The sequence below is a fragment of the Gymnoscopelus braueri genome (genome assembly GCF_963280865.1).
Source record: "Gymnoscopelus braueri genome assembly, chromosome: 3".
Lineage (NCBI taxonomy): Eukaryota > Metazoa > Chordata > Actinopteri > Myctophiformes > Myctophidae > Gymnoscopelus > Gymnoscopelus braueri.
Window position 1 is genome coordinate 39,039,323 of NC_137612.1, and position 21,324 is coordinate 39,060,646.

The 21,324-nt window shown below is 42.3% G+C and overlaps 1 protein-coding gene across 1 annotated transcript in view; it reads right to left on the bottom strand.

Moving 5' to 3' along the window:
• dnah3 (dynein axonemal heavy chain 3) overlaps positions 1 to 18,703 on the bottom strand; it is a 42,344-nt gene extending 23,641 nt beyond the window's left edge. The window contains exons 1-32 of the mRNA XM_080423535.1: positions 18,617 to 18,703; positions 18,253 to 18,460; positions 18,072 to 18,114; positions 17,787 to 17,940; positions 16,903 to 17,092; positions 16,152 to 16,350; positions 15,111 to 15,236; positions 13,481 to 13,676; positions 12,402 to 12,581; positions 12,114 to 12,244; positions 11,901 to 12,006; positions 11,323 to 11,501; positions 10,993 to 11,177; positions 10,578 to 10,701; positions 9,415 to 9,568; positions 8,874 to 9,018; positions 8,379 to 8,590; positions 8,021 to 8,112; positions 7,765 to 7,879; positions 7,407 to 7,523; positions 6,343 to 6,522; positions 5,974 to 6,110; positions 5,461 to 5,662; positions 5,151 to 5,243; positions 4,905 to 5,015; positions 4,669 to 4,783; positions 4,031 to 4,229; positions 3,288 to 3,396; positions 2,377 to 2,490; positions 1,688 to 1,864; positions 1,481 to 1,572; positions 643 to 862 (exon numbers count right to left, since the gene is read on the bottom strand). Coding sequence (XP_080279661.1) covers positions 643 to 862; positions 1,481 to 1,572; positions 1,688 to 1,864; positions 2,377 to 2,490; positions 3,288 to 3,396; positions 4,031 to 4,229; positions 4,669 to 4,783; positions 4,905 to 5,015; positions 5,151 to 5,243; positions 5,461 to 5,662; positions 5,974 to 6,110; positions 6,343 to 6,522; positions 7,407 to 7,523; positions 7,765 to 7,879; positions 8,021 to 8,112; positions 8,379 to 8,590; positions 8,874 to 9,018; positions 9,415 to 9,568; positions 10,578 to 10,701; positions 10,993 to 11,177; positions 11,323 to 11,501; positions 11,901 to 12,006; positions 12,114 to 12,244; positions 12,402 to 12,581; positions 13,481 to 13,676; positions 15,111 to 15,236; positions 16,152 to 16,350; positions 16,903 to 17,092; positions 17,787 to 17,940; positions 18,072 to 18,114; positions 18,253 to 18,460; positions 18,617 to 18,685 — 4,674 coding nt within the window. The 5' untranslated portion in view covers positions 18,686 to 18,703. The remainder of the gene's footprint in view (positions 1 to 642; positions 863 to 1,480; positions 1,573 to 1,687; positions 1,865 to 2,376; positions 2,491 to 3,287; positions 3,397 to 4,030; positions 4,230 to 4,668; positions 4,784 to 4,904; positions 5,016 to 5,150; positions 5,244 to 5,460; positions 5,663 to 5,973; positions 6,111 to 6,342; positions 6,523 to 7,406; positions 7,524 to 7,764; positions 7,880 to 8,020; positions 8,113 to 8,378; positions 8,591 to 8,873; positions 9,019 to 9,414; positions 9,569 to 10,577; positions 10,702 to 10,992; positions 11,178 to 11,322; positions 11,502 to 11,900; positions 12,007 to 12,113; positions 12,245 to 12,401; positions 12,582 to 13,480; positions 13,677 to 15,110; positions 15,237 to 16,151; positions 16,351 to 16,902; positions 17,093 to 17,786; positions 17,941 to 18,071; positions 18,115 to 18,252; positions 18,461 to 18,616) is intronic.
• Positions 18,704 to 21,324: the final 2,621 nt, after the last annotated feature.

A 21,324-nucleotide genomic window follows, 5' to 3' on the forward strand; every position in this document is an offset into this window, starting at 1 on the left:
AGAGCAGAAGACAAGAACAAAATAAACACAATTCAACACAAAGCCACTGATATATACATAGTTACTGTACACCCAAACAAACACATGCACTGGGCAAGTCATTGTGTACATTTGCGTACATTGTGTGCATAGCCGCGACGACCATGCAGTCTTATGCAAAGGTTAAAATGTAATTTAGATAGCATGTTATTTAGACAGGTGCCAGGTTCATTTGTTGACCTGGCATCCTATAGTTTGTATAGTTTCAATGTACAGATTTTTTTTTTTTTTATTAATTATACTGTTTAGACTGATGCTAGGTTCTTGGTTTACCTATGATCCTAGATTACTGAGGCACAACACTGTCTCTATGCATTTGATGTAAGTGTTGTTTACCTTAAGTAAGTCGCTCTGGATAAAGTCTGCTAAATGCCTAAATTATACATTTGTAAATCATGATTTTAGCTCCCATATATAACAAAGCATCAGAGTATCTGCAATTCTGAACATACTGTAAATATAAGAAGCAAAGCCACAACAAGAAAATTATGTTCCCCATTACAATTATAATTGTAACGAATATATGCAATGCTGTCTAGCAAAAAATAATCAGCTTCATCACAGTAGCCATAATTGCGCAGACATAAAATAGGGCGGTGTTACCTGAAACAGCGGCACGTCCTGTGCCAAAAACTTGGCCATGTTGACGTCCATGAGCGCCCTGAGCAGCAACGCGCTCTCGTTCTCCTCTGGGTACTTCAGCTTCAGGTTGCCCGCCGTGGTTAGCACAGACTTCACAGCGCGCATCCCATAGTCATAGTGGTGCTGGGAAGACAACTGCTCAGAACACAGGCGGTAGGTGGCCACGATCTTCTGGGCGAGGCTACCGACAAACAGAGAGGAATAAAGACGTTGGAGTTACCAGCTCAGTGGCCTTGTGGTTGGAGTGTCCGCCCTGAGACTCAGGGTTCAATCCCCGGCCGAGTCATACCAAAGACTATAACAATTGTACCCAATGCCTCCCTGCTTGACACTCAGCATCAAGGGTTGGATTGAGGGTAAGTGCCTGCGACATACTAGCATCACGTCCAGGGGGTGAACTTGTACATCAAGCTGCCTCACGCTAAGGAGACAGGAGATAGGCTCCTGACCTATGGGCCTCATGGCTCTGGAACCGTTGGTTCACAAGGCTACTTACTACGTTTGAGTTGGCAGAGGCTGGGGCAAACCAATAGCTGAATAAGGCTGTAGCTTAACCACTATTCTGGGCATGTCATAATAGGCGAACATTCGGCGAAAATAGCACATCATCTACAAGCTCACAGCTTGTAGATCGGCTAGTTTCAGCAAAGAGATCTGGTGTAGAGGGGAAAAGGAGGGAGCTAAGGATAGAGCCCTGGGGGATGCCAGTCAACAAAGTATATAGGCTTTAAGTGGTTAGGAGACAGTGTCCATGATTTGTGATTACTGCATCATAATGTCACGTGTGTGTTGTATGTACCTGCGAGATTCAATGAAGCCCATGGAGTATAGTGAGATCTCTCCAATAAGGCCATAGTCTGGCACCATCATAGCCACCGTTCGGAAAAGAGCCTGCAAGACAACATTTTGTTTTGCTCTACTATGGTATGGTTAAAAAAATTATAATAATTAAAGTGACACATTCTGCTCTTTATTCTATCAAATTGTTTAACACTGGGTACAGCACCTTGAGGTTGTCAGGGAGCTCGGCTCTGCCAGCGTAGCCCGGGTTCATGGTGATGAAGACAGAACAGGTGGGGTTGAGTGACAGCTCCGTCCCCTCGAACAGGAAGGTCTTCAGGTTCCTGGCGATGGCCTGCTGGATGCTCAGCACCTGCTGCGCCACCACAGACAACACCTCCACCTAGGACAGACAGACAGACAGACAGACAGACAGACAGACAGACAGACAGACAGACAGACAGACAGACAGACCCACAACACGCACACAACACGCACACACACATCCATGCAGCATCAGATACATGGATGCTACCCACTCAGCTACACAGCGGCCGTAGCCAAGTGGGTAGAGAGGCCGTCTGGTAATCAGAAGGTCGCCGGTTTGGATCCGGGTCCACCCAGTCTATGTGTGTCCCTGAGTAAGACACTTAACCCCAAACGGCTCCTACAGAGCGCTCATCGTGACCACCTGAGCAGCCATCAGCTGGGTGAAGGTGAAACAGAATTTCCCCCGTGGGATTAATAAAGGTCTACGAAAACAAAAAGGTGGTAGGGTGATGTTGTGATTCAAGCATTGGTCCCATTACTGAAAGGCCACAGGTTTAATCGCCCTAAAAGACAGTATTCTGTCTTTCGACAGCTAATCTAACAGCAGCTGCTTGATACTGTATGTGAAAGAACAGAGGGACTCACCTCGATTCGATTGAACTCATCAAAGCAGGCCCAAGCACCAGACTGAGCCAGTCCTTTGAAGAATTTACTCATGGCCTTGTAGTTGAGACCATCAGAGCAGTTGAACACCACACACTAAAAAAAATACATTGGGAAAAACAACAAACAAACGTAAAAAGAACTATTAGCTTTCAAAAGTTTGGAAACACCAATATGTTCATGTTTTTAATAGAAATGTATACTTTTGTTTCTAGTTTGCTCTGCCTTGTCGTATTTGTATATGTCCTAAAGCCAAATTTAGCATTTTGACATTATGAATATATAACTTAATCAGTCCTTCCAGGTTTTGTGAAGAATGAATTAAAGCAATCCAAGCAATAATTGAAAGTTTGCTGTTTTGCCATAAAAGACAAAATTGTTGCATACTGCATTGTAATTTTGTCCACAAAAAGACACTGCAAATCAGTCATTTTGAGCCAGAATAATCACAAAACAGACCTAGCAAAACCCTAGTGGGACTGTTTGATATACACATTGATGAACTTGATGACACTCATGTCAATAATGTCAGACATTATCCAAGGAGGTTGATGCTGTGCTTCAGTACCTGTTTGTAGGCCTGTTACAATTATTACATACAATCGCAATTATTTGAGATAATCGTGACGCGTTGTAAGCTTGTAGATCAGCTATTTCTGCTATATTTACATGTATACAATTATTAAATATGTCAATCATTTCTTTGTATATCTAAGTTATTTGTCATATCTGCCCTGTGCAATTAGTGATTATGAGCCTAAAAACCAAACAGAAAAAAAACATTTATTCATATGTTCCAATGTTCAATGCCAAAAACACAATTAAATCGTTAATCGCAATTATTTGTGTGACAATTAATCGTCAACTTAAATTTGTAATGGTGACAGGCCTACCTGTTTGGCCAGGGCTTTGGCCAGATCCTTTGTGGTCTCAGTCTTGCCAGTTCCTGCAGGCCCCTCGGGAGCTCCTCCCAGGTTCAGCTTCAGGGCTCCCATCAATGTCCTGGAGTAGCACATGGTGTTCAGCCCTTAAAACCTCTATACTTGGCAAAGTTGACCTGAATTGGCTCTGAAATTAGTGCACTCATTTTTCCCTCTGCACCAAATCTCAGACGATCTACAAGCTCATTGTGACCTTGTACATCTGTTATTTTCCGCAAAGGTTCCCCCCATAATAGGGATGCTAGGGTTCAATTAACTAGAGCCAGACCGATTCACTGCTTGGTCAATTCTATCGATCGCTATTGGCCTATAACAGATATATCAGTATCTGCGTATATTTGATCAGATATGAAATGAACACTTTTTACAGAATATAGTGCAGAAAAATAAGCTTGGGATCATTTAGAAATGTGTGTGTGTCTGTTGTTGTTGTTTTGTTATTTATAATAATGATTGTCCATTGTTCCAATGAAGCTTACTGTTTCAGTGAACTTATGTCATGTTGGACAAGGGTTAGCATTTATCATAAAACTGTTGAATACCATGCCTTCATTACATATCTTTGTCACAAGTGTGACCACATTTGAGGGATCAAAACATGTGTTTATATATAAAGAATATTGGCTGATATATTAATACAATTATTTAGGGGGGTAGTAGAAGTAGTAGGAATTGACTAAATCACTATAAGTAACCTGTAGCAGCGGTCGGTAAGCGGTGTGATGACCAGACGTGATGAGTTGCCCAGATACTCGTAGCCGTATTTCAAACAGGTGGTGATCATGCGCAGCATCACGTCTCCGTCCTCCCAGAAGTAACGGAGCTGAGAAATCCAGGTGAAGTCGTTGAGCGAGGAGACGCGGTCCTCCGCCAGTTTGGCCACCACGTCTCGAGCTTCGTGGGAGAGAAACAATGAAGAAGACTAATCAAATCCAACTTAGAAGTTATAAAATGTATTTGATCGAGATTATTCTCTTACGCCAGGTGAAAAAAAACGTCATATTATTTCTTCACAGCATAACAGAGAGAATGGAAACTGAGAGCAGAGAGGGCAGAAAGACATGCAACAACCGTCTCCAACCAGAATCAAACAAAGGACGTTATTTTTTTGTTTTTATTTTGATGCATTATCCTTTCAGTTACTGGCACATGCCCCGGTTGAAATGCCACATTATCATGACAGTGTTTGGATTTGTGGATAATATCATTTTATTTATTTTAACACTACTTGGTCTTCTGCTTGCACCTGGCATTAAAAAGTAACTTTTTTGGTACACCTTATTGCACACTCGGGCTGAGCGTACAAAGTGCTTATCATTGAGAGAGACATTACCGTGCACGTCGATCACAGTGAGCGCACCGAGGGTCATCCTTGCCCCTCCTGGAAGCTTCCCGCGCACCAGCTCCACAATGTCAGAAATCTGGGCATTACACTGGTCCACATATGCCTTTCAGAAACACCACACATATTAAAAGGTTCAGTAAGGTCATGAGTAAACAGTTATTGGGAAGCAGAGTGGCTGTCTAGTTGTGAGAATTAGTGTGAAGTAGGACAGTGAAGAGACTGACTGCTAGGGAGTTGGTCTGGATGGCTTGGGACACTTCACTGGTCCAAAAGATGGAGGAAGCACAGATGACCACCTGGCCTGGCCACTGCAACACCCACTTCTTCCTGGGCACCTACAGAGGATGACGGCATCACACATCAGAGGTGACGCCTCTTAAATGTTATGATACATTGCATACTTTTACAAAAAACTCAATGAACAAAGTAGAAAAAAAATTTAAATCTCATATAAGGTGATATGAAAGTACCTCAGCATACTGAATCAGTCCTTGATGGATTACGTGCTGGACACTCCTAAGCATCATGCTCTCCACCTGCAGCAGCCATTTTTCCACCATACCCTGAAAGTCAACCAGGAACAAAATCAGATTTCAAAAACACCATTTGTAGAGATAATGTACTGTATATTAACATTTTGAGTGATGAATTACAAACAAATGTAAATCTTACATCATTTTATACTAATATATCTATATTTGTACGGTATGCATGCACAGAAATTATTCATGAATTTCACACAGCATGGCTCCATAGGTCTGTGTGATGGTATGTCTGTACCTTGGCTTTGGCTGGGTGGATCTTTCCTGTGAAAGGCACAGTCTCCTTCTCTGAGCTGATCATGCCGGTGATCTCCACGTCCTCGGTGAACTCCAGCTTGGCGATGCCCTCAAAGCACTTCTTCAGATGGGGCTGGACGCGCATAGGCTCCTTGGTCTCCGATAGGATCTCCAGCAGCTCATCATTGGACAGAAAGAAGAACCTTGGAGAAGAGGATGAAGGTGTTTTGAGGAAATTAAGGGATGTTGATCTGTAAAGATGATAAGTGTTTGTGTTCACTTCTAAGAATTTCATTAGAATAATTGAGACAGTAACCATTTGACCATGGCTGGCATGAAAAGTAAGTCCATATAAACTATTTCCCTTGTAGAATCACTTTCAAAGCAGTAATGTATTTGATTATGAAATAGACTTATTCATTTGTGATTATATCACAGGGATAAACACACTAACACTCATTATACAGACTTGATGGTTTTCAGAAGAATGTCAGTTTCTGATGTGAGGTGTCACCTCGGGAAGTAGAGCCTCTTCTTCTCCAGGTATGTGTTGAGGCCTTTCTGGATGTCCTCCAGGAACATGTTGGACTCCTGCAGCCGGCCCAGCATGTTGCGTTGATCTGTGGCCACCAGCACCCGAGTATCCTTGAGCTAAAACACACACACTGATTCACACGGAGCACCGACACAAGCACAGCTTTCCACTGTTGCCTACAAAACAACTACACTGTAGCTACTAGGGGTTCAGTGCCTTGCTCAAAGGCACTTAAACTGTTGCTGTTGACAAAGGAGAAAGCGGATACCCCCAATCGCTTCAGGCCTGTGACTTTCCCATCACAAGCCTGCTTCTCTAACATCAAATCTGATCTTACAATGGACTCACCGCTTCGGCGATGATGTCCTTCCAGTAACTGTCTACGATGCCAAACTTGCGGCCCTCCTCTGGCATCTGGGCAATGATGTCCTCAGAGCTGAAAATGGGCTCCAGGTAAAGCCATGTAGCTTGGCACTTCAACATGGCGTCTAGGATGTCCTGCATGGTCAGCAGCTTGGTTTCCCATTGCTTTGAGGGAGCGAGGGAGTGGAAGCATAAAGGAATGAAAGGAAAGACAGCGTGGAAAAGAATCATGTAGAGAATGTGCCCCTATCTCACAAAGCAAAATCACTTTGTTCATGGAGTACAGTCTAATACCGAATTCACACCAGCAGTAGCCTCGGAAACCCAGGCTTTTTTTTTTGTTACAAAAGAAAAAAAGCCTGGGGGAGCCATGCAGGAACTATGGTCTTGGACCTTGTTATCTCCTAACCAATCAGAGTGCAGAGGGGCGTCGCTCTAAATTTGGTGACGTCAGCGTGCTCCGTGCACAGGCCGAGGGGGGGAGGGGAGGGGAGGCGGGGACATAGATTGGTGAAGCAATAGGAAGCCACGCACAAATCCGGGCGGCTGTGTTTGGGTCCGCCCTTCAAGACCATGGATTGAGCTCGTAGCCTCAGGCTACACCAGCAGTGGTGTGCAGCTGCCGCGTTCTAAGAAAGCAGCGAGGTTCAATGCATTGTCTATGGAGAGCGACCGACGCTTCCCCGCTGCGGCAGGAGGCAGAGCCAGCAAAAGGTGCTGCGGCAAAGTTGAGAAAAGTTCAACTTTGCCGCTGCCGCTGTGCGGTGACACAGAGCGGCAGCCAGCTAGAGGCGCTGTGGTCTGAAATAGGCGTGGACTCGGACACCCATTCAGTAGAAAAATGCAGCATTAGAAATCCCTGGCGCTGGGCCATAACAGAATTTGACCAAGTAGAATAGGAATTAAATGACACAGATAGCACAGACATTGTCATCCAAGGACAAAGCCGCATATGTACATACAGTAGTATGTACATCATTTTTCCCATCCATGTCCAGTATTCGTGCCTATCTGGTCTACTTTACATGATACGTGTTGTCATGTCCTACCTTGCATTCAGCCTCGATGGGCTTGATGAAAGGCGAGCCTCGCATGGTCTGAGTCTTAATGACATGGTCATCCAGGAGCGATTGGATGTCATCCACCGCAGACACGATGCTTGTGCCCTAAAAGAAGAAGTGGCAATGTCATCGGACATATAATATGAGTCCCATGTCAATATTTTGCGCAGCGTGCTGAAATCAACTTTAGCCTGGGTTTCATTCATGTGAAACAGCTGATGGTTGAATAGCCATTTAGCAGATGAGATCAGAATAAGCAGATTAACTCTCTAGTCATTAGTCAATAAACATTTTAATAACGTGTGTGTGTGTGTGTGTGTGTGTGTGTGTGTGTAGGCTGTCATACTGTGTCTCTGTAGGGGGCAAAAGAGAAGCGAAGCTCAGCCCATTCAGTCCTCATCTTCTCCATGGCCTTCTCCAGAGAGTACTCCTTACTGGATGAAGCACCGATCTCTTCCAGCCTGAGGCAGAGGACAATTAATATAAACCGCCATTCATATACGTAATGGACACTGACTGAGTCATCTCATTTTCCTCACTTCTCTCCTCCAATTTTAGAGCATAGATTGTAGTTTTTTTCCGTTTTGATTAAATGGTCTTACTTTTCAGAGAACTTGGAGAGTCCCAGGTCCACCATGTTCATCAGTGAGGTGTCCACATCTGGTTTAACATCAAAGCCCACGATGCTGCTGATCTGTGGACAAGACCTGTGGCATCAGTTGATCATCTCATTTTCATTGATGGGAGGAGGAGCAAGACTAGGCATTTATTATACCAGGAGACTCATTGCCATTTTCTTTATTATACTGTATAGCAGTTGGCTTTCCACGTGCAGACGATATCACTCACTTGACGCATAAACAGTAGAATTCATAGAATTATTTCAATGGCTGTTCCTTTTGAATGTGCTGTGTCTGTTGACAAATGGAGCATGATGCTGAATGGTGACTCTCCACTGACCTCCTCCCAGTGTCGCTCTTTAATGCCAGGGTTACAGATGGTGGTGAAGAGAGGCATGTGTTGTTTGAACTTGTCTATCTTCATCTTGAAGCTCTCGGCCACACGGCACGGCCCAGAGGCATCCGAGAAGGACTTGGTCAGTTTGTACATGGTCCTCCACATGGTCTCCAACTCATCTGAGATCTTCTCTGCATTCAGGTGTAAGAAAGGGCCTGTCGGGGTGGGGAGCACAGTGCTGTGTCTTTCCTTTCTTCTAAACCAGGGGTCGGCAACCTTTTTGACATGAAGTGCCATGTCTTTATTTTCTTTATAGTCAGTGTGCCATATAAGTATAGCCTTTTTATGTGAGTTTGTAGATCTACTATTTCTGCTATCTATTTTTTGTATTACTTTGAAGGGGGAAAAAAACATTTTTGAAAATCTTTGAAAGATTCTGGCTATAATAACATGCCCAAAATAGGGCTGCCAGGTTCGAAGTGGTAAAAAGATACCAACCATTCATCCAGACCTCTGACTTGACATGGAAGCTGAGTGCAGTGGTCCAGAGGTGGTCGTAGGGCTGCTTGGTGGCCATCACACTCTGCAGCATGGGGAACTGAGTCAGCTCCTTCTCCAGCAGAGTCTGCTCTTTGTTGATGCCCTGCGGGAGGGAGCAACCAAGACATTATTTATAATATATTACGGTACAGCATATCGTCGCGGTCGGGTGGAAACCTTGAATGTCCAAAACCATTCCTTTTTTATTATCAATTGAACAAAAAAACAACACAATGCATTGCGATGCCGTTTTTGAGCTTGTAGATTGGCTATTTTCACTAGATTTGTGCGACACTCTTGAATGACCAAGTAGGGCGTTCATTTACAAAAAGACATAAAGAGTTGAAACATCTGCCCGACAGCAACTTTATTCAAGGAGGTGGCATACAGCAGTGGTTCTCAAACATTTTCACGTCATAAGAGAAGATTTGTTTTTGAGACCCGCTGTTATACAGTATGTGTCCTGGACACTATTACTGCGTAGTATGTGACCTCTGACCTCTAGTTGTGTAACAGCAGCGTCCAGGGTGGCAGTGAGCTGGTTGAGTTTCTCCACGTTCTTCTTCATCTCCTCCAGGTGCATCACTTCCTTCTTCTTGAAGGCGTCCACCTCCTTGCTCATGTTCTGCAGCATGTGTTCCAACTGGTCCGTCCTGGCAGTGGGACATTCAGAAACAGACATACAGAGGACATTCAGGCAGTGGTGGACAAAGTACTGAGATTTTGGACCTTAAAGCTGGCAATCAAAAATATACTTAAAGCACCAAAGTAAAATAACTAAATGTTATAGCCAACGTATAAAATAGGGCCACTTAATAACCACTTAATAAGTGGTTAATGCATTTTTTTGTATTGTCTAAATCTGTAAGGTAACTAGTAACTAAAGCTGTCAAATCGTAGTGGAGCTAAAGGTATAAATTTGCCTCTGAGATCTAAAGATTGTAATAGAGTAGGAGTTTAAAGTTTAAAATACCTCAAAGTTGTACTTTAGTACAGTACTTGAGTAAATGTGCTTAGTTACTTTCCACCATTGAATTCAGGGATGACAACAAAAGGTTTTGTCCTCTCACAAAAATGAAAGAACAGAACAAGGAAGAGATGACCACATCCTTTTCACTTTTTTCTCGGCCCTATGCTATTGTGATTATTTGCCAAGAGAAATGCCCACCGAAAAAGTGACACAAAATGACAAATAGGACCATATTCTAACACATTCCGACTCATTTTTAAGAACACAACTTGTGTGTTTGTGCAACGTGCATGTGTTTGTTTTGGTCATTACTCTTCCGATATGAGCGGACATGCTGACTCATCGAGGTACAAGGATATTCAGGCTTTCATTTGGATCCAAATCCATACAAAGTTAGTTAGTTAATTATTGTATATTTTCAACCCGGGGGGCTTATCAGTGAAATAACATTAAGTGTTTGGTTGGAAAACGTGAATACACTTTGCACATGATCAACGCAAATGCAAGTCTAGCACTCTAGCCTGAGAGCACTGGTCTTCTGGTAAGATTTGATCAAATAGACATGTTACGAGTATCTGTTTTCTGAATATAATAAATATTGCCCTAAAACATGCAGATAAGGGAGAGGTATCAATCGGAAGCATTTGGGAGGAAGTTATGATGTGATGTCTTCACGGGTTCACGCAGTTAACCTTTTAAGGAGCTGGTCCTCGGTTTGTTCTTTGCTGGTGGCCAGACAGCTCTTGTTGAGGTCAAACACAGTGAGGATCTGGTCGGGCCACTGGAATACTTTACAGTTCAGTCTCATGTCATCGGCTGGGTGGAGAATAGGGAGAAGAAACTAAATAAACTTCAGAGATACATCAGCCATGAGTTTCGTCTAACACTGCAACTAACACAGGCACCAGCATTTCTCATGAATGACCAACGCCCATGTTCCGTCAGGAAACTCCAATCTAAGTTCACAATGGGTCGTGCTGTGACGCATTGTTAGCCTGTAGATCTGCTGTTTCTGATGCACAACACTGATACAAAACAACGTATAAATCAAGCCTTACTACAGACAGTACATCATGTGATTTGAGTTCATCAAGGTTTTTAACACACCAGGCAGGGTGGCATATTCCAGTAAGAAGCTGAGGCGGTGGGCTGCCTCATCGATCTCGTCTCTCAGCTTGTGGACAGTCACCTCGCTGGACAGTTTCAGGTATTGGTTGAGAGACACCAGGTCCTCCGTGGAGGTCGGGGTTCTCGAGACGGCCTCCACAATCTCCTCATAATGCTGACAAAGCCTGGGAAAGTACAAAAGAGTCAAGCTTAATTTATACTTCTAGCTTATTTTCACTCAATGTTCGCCCCCAGAATAGGAATGCAGGAGTCCATGTGGTTCGGTAGGGTATTTAGAAGGAAAATTCAAACTCAGGACAGTCTCTTCACCTCTTACTGAGCTCTCGGTTCTCGTCCACCTCGAATGTGACGATCCTGTCTTTCAGTTTCTCCGCGAGCTCACACAAGTCGTCGTTCAGCCTGCCAGCGTACAGACAGAACATGGACAAGGGCACGGTGACGTGCAGGGAAGCCATCTCCTTCCACAAGTTCTTGAAACTTTCAATTTTCTGAGAGATGGAGAGCAGAGAACACATCACAGATATAGCCATTAAACAGACTAGCAAACGACAATTCTAGGCAACAATTGTATTTCATTTTGTTTTTGAATGCTTTAAGAATTTTGTTGCTATGTTTTATGTGTGTCTTGTTTTCTTCTTTTATTGGAAAGCATTTAGTGTGTGTGAGTGTGAGTGTGAGTGTGTGTGTGTGTGTGTGTGTGTGTGTGTGTGTGTGTGTGTGTGTGTGTGTGTGTGTGTGTGTGTTTTATTCTTTACTAAAAGCACTTTGAGTTGCATGTTTTGCAGGAAAGGTGCAATACAATTAATGTATTATTATTAATATTACTTCAAAGTAGAATGGGGTTAGCTGTGTAGATATTAGAGCATCAGGTATACAGATTATTTTACCTTGGAAAACCCTTCTAGGGAATGCTTTTCCTTGAGGAATGCCGTTATGTCCTGCTTTGCCTTGTTGTCCAGAAGATGGCTGTATTTCTTATACACATTCAAATACCTGAACATCAAAATGTAGCACTTTTTACTGCATTGTCTTAGTCATAACACCACCCCTGTCATTGTACATGAAAATTGGTCATATAGCGTCAAGTAATGCCCTCCTACTTTTTGGGTCCCACTGTGTTCTTGTGGAAAATGTCTTTAGCTTTGTTGATTATTTCAGTAACCAGCAACTCATCAGGTCTGACAGTGCATAGGAACAGGTTCTGGATGTCTGGGAACAGGTTGCACTCCACCTGGACACCAAAAAACATTCCAAGATAATATCACTCATTAAGCCTGGCTTATTAATACTTTGTCATTGGTGGTGTCACGTGGCGAATATAAGCTCACAAATTGTCACGGTTAAATTAAGCATTAGCTCTTTATGATTGATGAATAAAATAATTGTACCTGAGGGAGCATCTCGGCACTCTTGATGATCTCCAGGAAGGCTCTGCGTATGAGCTCCCAGCATTCCTGGAGACTGGGATTGAACACGATGCGTGGCTCCTCCACCTCCAGCTTGACCAGCAGCACCTGGGGCTGCATGTACCTCATGTCATCAAACACCTCGCCAAAGTCATTACCTTCCTGAAAGAGACGGAAGCATCGATCATTGCATCGAGATGCATTGTCAGCTTGTAGATCGGCTATGTTTCGGAGAGCAACACCGTCGTACGACAGAGTATAATCATAAGTATTACTCACGCCTATGTCGTTACGTCGTTACCACAACAACCAATGCAGATTTGTCAATGTTTGAATACGCAAATCTGATCTGATCACTTGCAAGTAACAGTGTGGACAGTCAGTCCTAAGGATCAGGTTTGTGTTGCGAGCTGGAATGTGTCAGTATTGCCAATAGGATGCCACAATTCTGCAGACTAAATTATGTTGTGAAGATTCAAGTTCAAATATTTCATTCCACAATTCCTTGTGCAGTGGTTGAAATCAGTCCTTGACACGTTGGAAGAATTGTTCAGTTGTAAGGTATCGTGCTCACAAAAATGTAGAATGTACAAATTTGAGCTTGAATTAAACCAAGACGGGGTCTAATGATGGCGTGGATCTCTGACATCATATTGATGATAGTGTCAGTCTTGCTCACCAGACTTCTGGTGTTTGTCATGCAAGCCTTTTGTGTTCTTACTCAGTAAGAAATCATTCAAAGCGCACGAAAATAGATGCAGTAATACTGCATCTGCTTTCCTGCGCTTTGAAGGATTCGATTTCTATTGAGCCAAATGACCATAAAGCTGCATGCACTCAGCCTTTCATATTGATAATGTCATCTCCAAATTTGGGCAAGGATTCAGCCCAAACCGAGCCCCTTTGACTTAAATTATAAAATTCAAGTTAAATATTTAAATAAATCAAAAAAAGAAATTTAGCGCTGCCGCTGAGTGGTCCAGCGGTGCGAGATTAGCTCCGGATAAAGACAGACACAGAGAGACACACAACAGCAAAACAAGTGAACAGTGAGTCCAAACCTGATGTATGCTAAAGAAGTGCAACAGGTCCTCTAGTGAAGCTATGACCATGCTACGCAACTGCAGAGACATGAGTGCAGCCACGCAGGAAAAGAACTCCTGGGTGCGGACCGGGGCCACTCTGTCACTCTGGGGCACCAGGGGAAGCCACAGCTCCTTGTATGTGACAAACAGGGACGCACAGTGTGGCAGCCACCTGGAACAGAAAGAAAAGGTGTGGCATAGATGTAAAACTTTTTCTTATTGCTCGTTTGTGGAATCAATTGGGCTAAGCAATGGTGTGTGCTCTATATTGTGACAGGGTCAATGGTGGTAGATAAACAACAGCAAAACAAGCTCTTTTATTGTCCAGTGCGATACAGAATCATACGGTTATGTAGCTTGCTATGCTGTGGTATTTGATGGAGTAGAAAACTGCTACAGGAGTAGAAAAATCACACCCAGTGTGAAGTGGGCGGTGTGGTCACAGCGGTCATCACAGTGATGGAAGAAGTGATGGAAGAAGTGATGGAAGAAACCATAACTTTAAAAAAAACAATTTATGTTTTTTTTTTAAAGTTATGGTCCTATTTATAGGGCTATGCACATGTGTCATGTTTCCCTAGCCAATCACAGTCCTGAATAGACTGTGATTGGCCAATCACGGTGCAGGGTTAGGGGGGTACATTTGTGGCCAATCACAGCGCAGGATTTGGTGTGCAAATATCCAAACCTCACATATAGGGGCGGTTTCACCGCCCAAAAATGACTCAAAGTTATCGTATCTCGGTTTCATGTACCATCTCTGGTCATACTTGGGGAAGACATGACAGTGAGACCTTAGAGCAAAATGGCTGCTGTGTGAATATGGTCAACAGCTACACAGGCAAATTGTGTCTCCTTGGCTTGACTGAACAAACCAATAACAATGGTATCTAAGCAGAAGCTCATAGTGAATAGGGAATCAACAAATTGGTGGCCATTACCAATTCAAATGAGAAGGGTTCATGTTTCAGCAGTGCAATCAGTGCATAGTATACAATGACATGATGGGGGGGGGGGGTCCACAATGTCTTTAAGTGCCAGGTGCATCTGCAACTACAGTATGCCGCGTTGCTATTTAAAGGACGGAATGAGCAAATTGGAGAAGCAAATGGTTTGGCAGCATAATGGCAGCAATGATATAATGATTCGGGAGACAAGAGGGAAAAAGGTCACCACTCACCCGTGGCAATGGGAGGTGGTTCACCTATTATTGAGGATCTGATTTCAAATGAGTGCTGCTCCCAGCATATTGGACATGCAGTCCTGTAATGTCTCCTCATTTATGTCCAAGAGATATCTGTGATATATTTACATATCAACGTATTAATCACATGCTCAATCTCTTAGTTACTGCTGTACATTGCACAGAGAAAAGGAAAGCCAAAAGGGAATGGATTCACTTGTTGTTTTTTTTTCAAAAACGAGAGTGCCTTGATTATATTTCTATCACCAATAGAATGTATGCTATTTATTCAAAAAGTCAAGTCAGAATTTCTCAGGAGTATAAATTAAGGATGCACTGCCTGACAGTTTGTGTGACTAACTGACAGACTAAATAGTTATAGTTAGTTGATAGCTTGTTAAATTACTCACTGAGCACACTTACTTGTGGATCAATTGGTCTCTGGTGGCTTGGCACTGTCTCCGGACCAGCTGTTCAAACTCAGATGGAAGAAGGGGGAGGTTGGATGAAAACAGATCCCCCAGTTGCACAAACCGCAAGGAGGAGAAACTGAAAGAAGATGGAGATTAACAAAACGTGGTAGTGCAGGCTGCCAGCAGTGGATACAGCAGTGGTTCTCAAACAATTTCATGTCAAGGACCCCCAAATTGATATGCATTTGGCCGCGAACCCCAATTTGAGAACATTTTGTGCCAGTGACCCCCATAACAGAAGATTGGTCAACAAGTAAAAAGAATAACAGATCTACAAGCTCAGAAAGGGTTGTGTTGTGGGCTTCTAGATCGGCTATTTCCACTGAACTTTTACCCCAGAATTAGGGACGCTAAGGTTCATGTGTTTAAATGTGATTTCTACGAGATCAGCCTTAGTCTCTTGTTGGATGCAGTGGTGTAAAGTAACTAAGTACATTTACTCAAGTACTGTATTTAAGTACAATTTTTAGGTATTTTTTACTTTACTAGTTTTCAGTACTTTTACTTCTACTCCACTACATCTCAAAGGCAAATATTGTACTTTTACTAGACTAAAATTATTTGGAAACTTTAGTTACTAGTTACTTTATAGATTTTTATTATTATTCCAAAACATATATTAACCAGTTCAGCCCTATATACATTTCAATTATTGAATTATCGGCAATTTGAAAATAGCCGATATACAAGCTGTGAGCTTGTAAATCTGCTATTTCAAAGGATTTTTATACATTTTATAAACTTATAAATTTGAAAACTTGTGAAATGGGACATTCTGCAGAATGAGTACTTTCTACTTTTGGCACTTTAAGTACATTTTGATACCAATATTTTTGTACTTTTAGTAAAAAGAAAATTGTACTTTTAGTACTCAAGTAAATTTTGAATTCCAGACTTTTACTTGTAACAGAGTATTTCTACATTGCAGCGTTGATACTTTTACTTAAGTAACACATTTGAGTACTTTTTCCACCACTGGTTGGCTGATTACCTGTTGAGCCAGGCGTCCTGCAGATGGTGCATCATGTGGTTGACAGTGAACAGGTGCTGGCTCTGCCAGTCACAAGCATCCCTGTAGCTGGCGGCCCACGGCACCGGCGCACGGATCACCCTCCTGGGAAAGGGCCTGATGGGAATGCAGGAGATGGACAGCCGCTGGCGCTCCAGCGGGTCCATCAGGACGTAGTCCACTGGAGGGGAGAGAGATGGATGCCAAAACGTGGAGGTGTGATGCTGCATCAACTATGGGAATTCCCTCTTTGCGAAGCTGGTTTATTTTATATTATGTAAGTAAATACGTAGATCTCAGCACATCATAGTGTACTTCAAAACTGTTTATCCCAGCAATGGGGGCCAGGAATGCTCCTAAGGCTATGTCTGATTTTTGGCCTAACTACAGATTGGTTTTACAGACAGAGTATAAGCATAAGCATTACTCACGCCTATGTCGTTACCACAACAACCAATGCCGATTCAGACAATGTCTGAATACGCATATCGGATCTGATCACTTGCAAATAACAGTGGACAATCAGTCCTAAACATCAGATTGGAGAAACAAATAGGATTGGCCTGCAGTCTGAACAAAGCCTAATTTTCTATATTATCAAAACTGCGTTGACCTTGTGTCTAAATTAGTCACCAATTACCAGGTACCCAGGACTCAATATTCAACATATCACTGGTCTAAATAACTCCATAGTCAGTGCTGTGATTTATAAGATCAACAGGTTTGTCATTACCTATGCTCTTCTTCATACTGAAGTCATAGTCATGGTTGATCTCCTCCAGCAGGCTGCTCCTCAGGCTCTGGTTGGGCCCGGTGCTGTCCTCCTCCGTGATGGAAGGCAGCCGATGCGAGAAGCTCTGCTGTGGAGGCTGAGGGGCTAGCATGAAGGTGTGGATGCCATGGGCAATGTAGTGCACATACCTCTGGGTGAGGAAAGTAAAAAAGAAGAAAGGTTTATTCATTTTCAAACCAGAACTCTTTTCACAGTTTGTCTTGGTGACATTTGTGTAATGGCAACTTTCAGATGGCATAAAAACATGCACATTATATAGCATGGTGGGGCCAAGCTGGACAATATAATAGAGACAGGCTATACATACTGTATTATGTACATTTATGACTCTATGCAGTCAGGCACGTTTAACATTTGCAAAATAAATTAAATGGTGGCAGTTATTTAATAGGTGGGTTTTTTTTTGCATTTTACTATATTTTATTCACGATCATGGCTACTGACCGTACAGGTCAAAATTGTCTTACGTCAATTTTGATTGGATCTCTTTGTAAGGCGATTCAGATTGGGCTTGGATATTGTTATATTTTCATTCAGGATACGACAACAGTGTATCCTGCAGCACAGTGAATGATAGATTCCAGGTTTGTTAATGTGGAATCGCCCATGCTAGATTCATTGATTACCTTGTATCCTAGTTTCTTTGAGGCAATACATTGTTCTCTCTGCATTCTACTTATGTGTCTATTTATTTTGTTGTTATTGTTCATGCTTACTCTGCTTATTACGATCTTGCACTTTTAAGTCGCTAACCCTCACAGAATGTTCACCTATTATGACCAGAATAGGGAATCTGGGGTTCATGTGGTTAATCGAGTGCTTGCCTCCAGATCTCTCTCACTAGGTTCTGCCTCAGTGGTCCACACCAACTTCTCATGACTGTGCATGATCTCCAGCTGCTCTTCAGGGGTCAAAGGTGGGCTGCTGGGTCTCAGGTGGTCTCTTGGATTGGGATTTGTCCAAGGTGAGGTTGAATCCCTTGGAAAAGACATATGATTCATACAAGGTGCTTCAATTAAAAGAAAAAAATACCAAATGGATGCAGCAATTTAAAAAAAATAGTTTTGCCATTTGGTATGGCGGTCAAAATGGGTAATTTTCGTGTTTACCTTCCTACTGGAGGAAGCTTTTGTCTCCTAGATGGCAGGGATGCTGAAAGACTGAATTAAGTCAAAACCCCTTTTGGCGCACACATTTCCTCACAAAGTCAAAAAGTGCTTAGTGGAAACTGTTAAATATTTAAATAAAGGATCCTGAGATTACAAGTATTGAAAAAGTTTGAAAGGATACAATGTCGAGGCAAGTTTCTCATGGATCCATGGACCTTGTTGGATCTGTGCTGAAGGTTGTGAATCTTCAGGTCCTGTGCCCGGGGGCTGAAGTTGTTGCCGATGGACTCACTGGGGGTACGATGATGCCGCTGCTCCTTAAATGGCACAGCTAGTGTCCAGGTGTTGTTCTGGAGGATTGGTGGGTGTTGACTACACCTAGAAACAATCTGAAGAGAAGAGAAGAGAATTGCCTTTGCCCCTCTTCACTGTGATTCCAATAAAAACTGAGGAAATGTCGACATGCTGTGGTGGTGACAGATATTCCAGAATCATATCATTTATTTTAAATCATCTTAGTGTAACGTTGCATCACTAAATCTTACTTGATGAAGTTCTGAGGGTTCCTCATTGCATGTCTTTGGCAGAGCTGGAGGTTCTCTGGCAGGACTCATATTATGGATATTATCATCATCCATCTGCAATTCAGAAGCAAACACTGAGGTGTGCAGGTCACTTTCTCCATCACACTGATGGTGATATTATCGTCATACTGTATTTTCCCAGCATACCGTACACACTTCCTACCTGTGCATGAAGGACTATGAAATATGGAATATGTAATGGAAAACATCCATGCCTTGTCCATAGTATTATTTATAATGATGATAATAATGCGTTGAGTGGCATCCCTGCTGGGGCCATAGACTCACATACAAGTAACAAGGGCAAACTACACGTGTACATAGTTGAGCAGTGTGGATCAATGTGACACGTTTAGAGCTTGTCGATCTTTTAAATATTTTTTTCCCAATAATAGCATACCCAAAATAGGGATGCCAGGTTGAAAGTGCAATCGTATGTTTTAGTGCCTTTTCACTTATTGATTATCTTTGGCTGGTCCTGCTCACACCCGGTGGATGTGCAACCTTTCCTATAACAATTTTGTTCCCTCTTTGTTCTTTCCATTTATCCTTCTACCTTATTATTATTGCTCATGCAGCCACTGTACAATAAAGGGTTTTAAAATCTGTTCTTTCCTGTTACCCTTTTTAGAGTGTTCTCTTGTTTGGATACATCTTCGTTTGTTCCCATATTGTTCCAGTGGTGTAAAGTAACTAAGTACATTTACTCAAGTACAGTACTTAAGTACAATTTTGAGGTATTTTTTACTTTACTGGGAGTATTTCCAATTTACAGTACTTTTACTTCTACTCCACTACATCTCAAAGGCAAATATTGTACTTTTTATTCCACTACAATTATTTGAAAACTTTAATTACTAGTTACTTCGTAGATTTTTTTTATTTTTACAAAACATTCATTATCCACTTCAGCCCTATATCAATTTCGGCCATTTGAAAATAGCAGATCTACAAGCTCACATGCGACATTGTGCGCTTGTAGATCTGCTATTTTCAAAAGATCTTTATACATTTGAAAACTTGTGAAATGGGGACATTCTGCATAATGAGTACTTTTACTTTTGGTACTTTAAGTATATTTTGATACCAATACTTTTCTACTTTTCCTCAAGTCAATTATGAATTCCGGACATTTACTTGTAAGGGCGCGCCCCCACCAAGAGTTGGCTGGCCGCTGATTGCAGAATCTGCCAATGCATTGTCAATGCAAATGCGTGGATTCCTGGTCTTGCGGATTTTTTCCAAGAATCCACGCATTTGCATTGACAATGCATTGGCAGATTCTGCAATCAGCGGCCAGCCAACTCTTGGTGGGGGCGCGCCCTAACAGAGTATTTCTACATAGCAGTATTGATACTTTTACTTAAGTAAAAAATGTGGGTAGGCCTACTTCTTCCACCACTGTTCGTTCCCATAATTGTTCCAAGAGCATGTAATCATTGTCCAAAGACGCTTTACTCACTTTGAGCGCATGGGTTGTCTTTCCTGCTGTCAATATGTTGCCATGTGGTAGTTTTTGCCACCGTGATAAAGGAGCAGTTTAGTGGGGTTTTCCTGTGACAACAGTGACCCTCAGGTAGTTTAATAACCACTCAACATGGTAAATGCCAACAGAGCTGCATGACATGTTGCCACAGGGACATGATCAGGGTTGCCATGTCCACTTATTATAAGCAACTTTGGGCTTGTTTTTCTGTAAAGCTGCTTGTAGATATGTGTTGTTAAAATGTTTAAAATAAATATTCTAAATGTTTCACTTTTTTTTCAAGCTTTGAAAATAGCTGATCTACAAGCTCACAACATGTTGCATCGCGATGCGTTGTGAGCTTGTAGATTGGCTATTTTCAAATATCCGGCGCTCATGTGCTTCAAATAGCCAATGTATTATGTTTAAAGTGCAAGTGCTCATGTGGTCTATTAATAGTCGCTTATTTTGGGCTTGTTTACATAGACCTAGTTGCTTGTTTCTCTCACAGAATCTGGCAACACTGGACATGTTGCTGAAAGTTGCTACAGTGACAGAGTATATTGTCCATCCGGCTTCCATGGCAACAGTCTTGTAAACAAAGCAACTTGATACATGGAGCAGCACTTCCTCCTTGACATCGAAGAAGAACCAGACCTTTTCAAATGTATGAATTTCAAGACCTGGCTCATGTAGCAACATGTTTTTACGTAGACCTTTTACTTTTTATGGTTTACAATTATGGTTATACATCACCAGTTAATTGAAGGTTATGTTGAAATATGCTGGCTTTCTGCTGCCTACACCACACTAATCTGAGTTCCCAGAAGTTAACATCACACTGGTTTAGTGAGTCCATTCAAATGCTTTTGGGCGAGAGAGGGGAGGAGGGTTATCCCACAGGATTTATTGTTATATTCTCATGCTCATATGGTTGTACTCTCTACTTGCAAGGAATATTTGTAAAATAAAAATAAAAGAGAGAGAGAGAGAGAGAGAGAGAGAATATTCCAGATGTTTTGTACCTTTTGCAGGTCAGTTACTTTGCCACCTGCTCCTGTCTGAGTGACCGGAACCAGTTCCCCTCCTTCTTTAGAACAATCCCAAGTAGTGATGCCTTCCAGGTGTACTGCTACAGAGTAAGATGTGTCAAGTAGTTCAGGTTCCACACACTTGACAAATACTATACTTCCCTCTGGTGAGT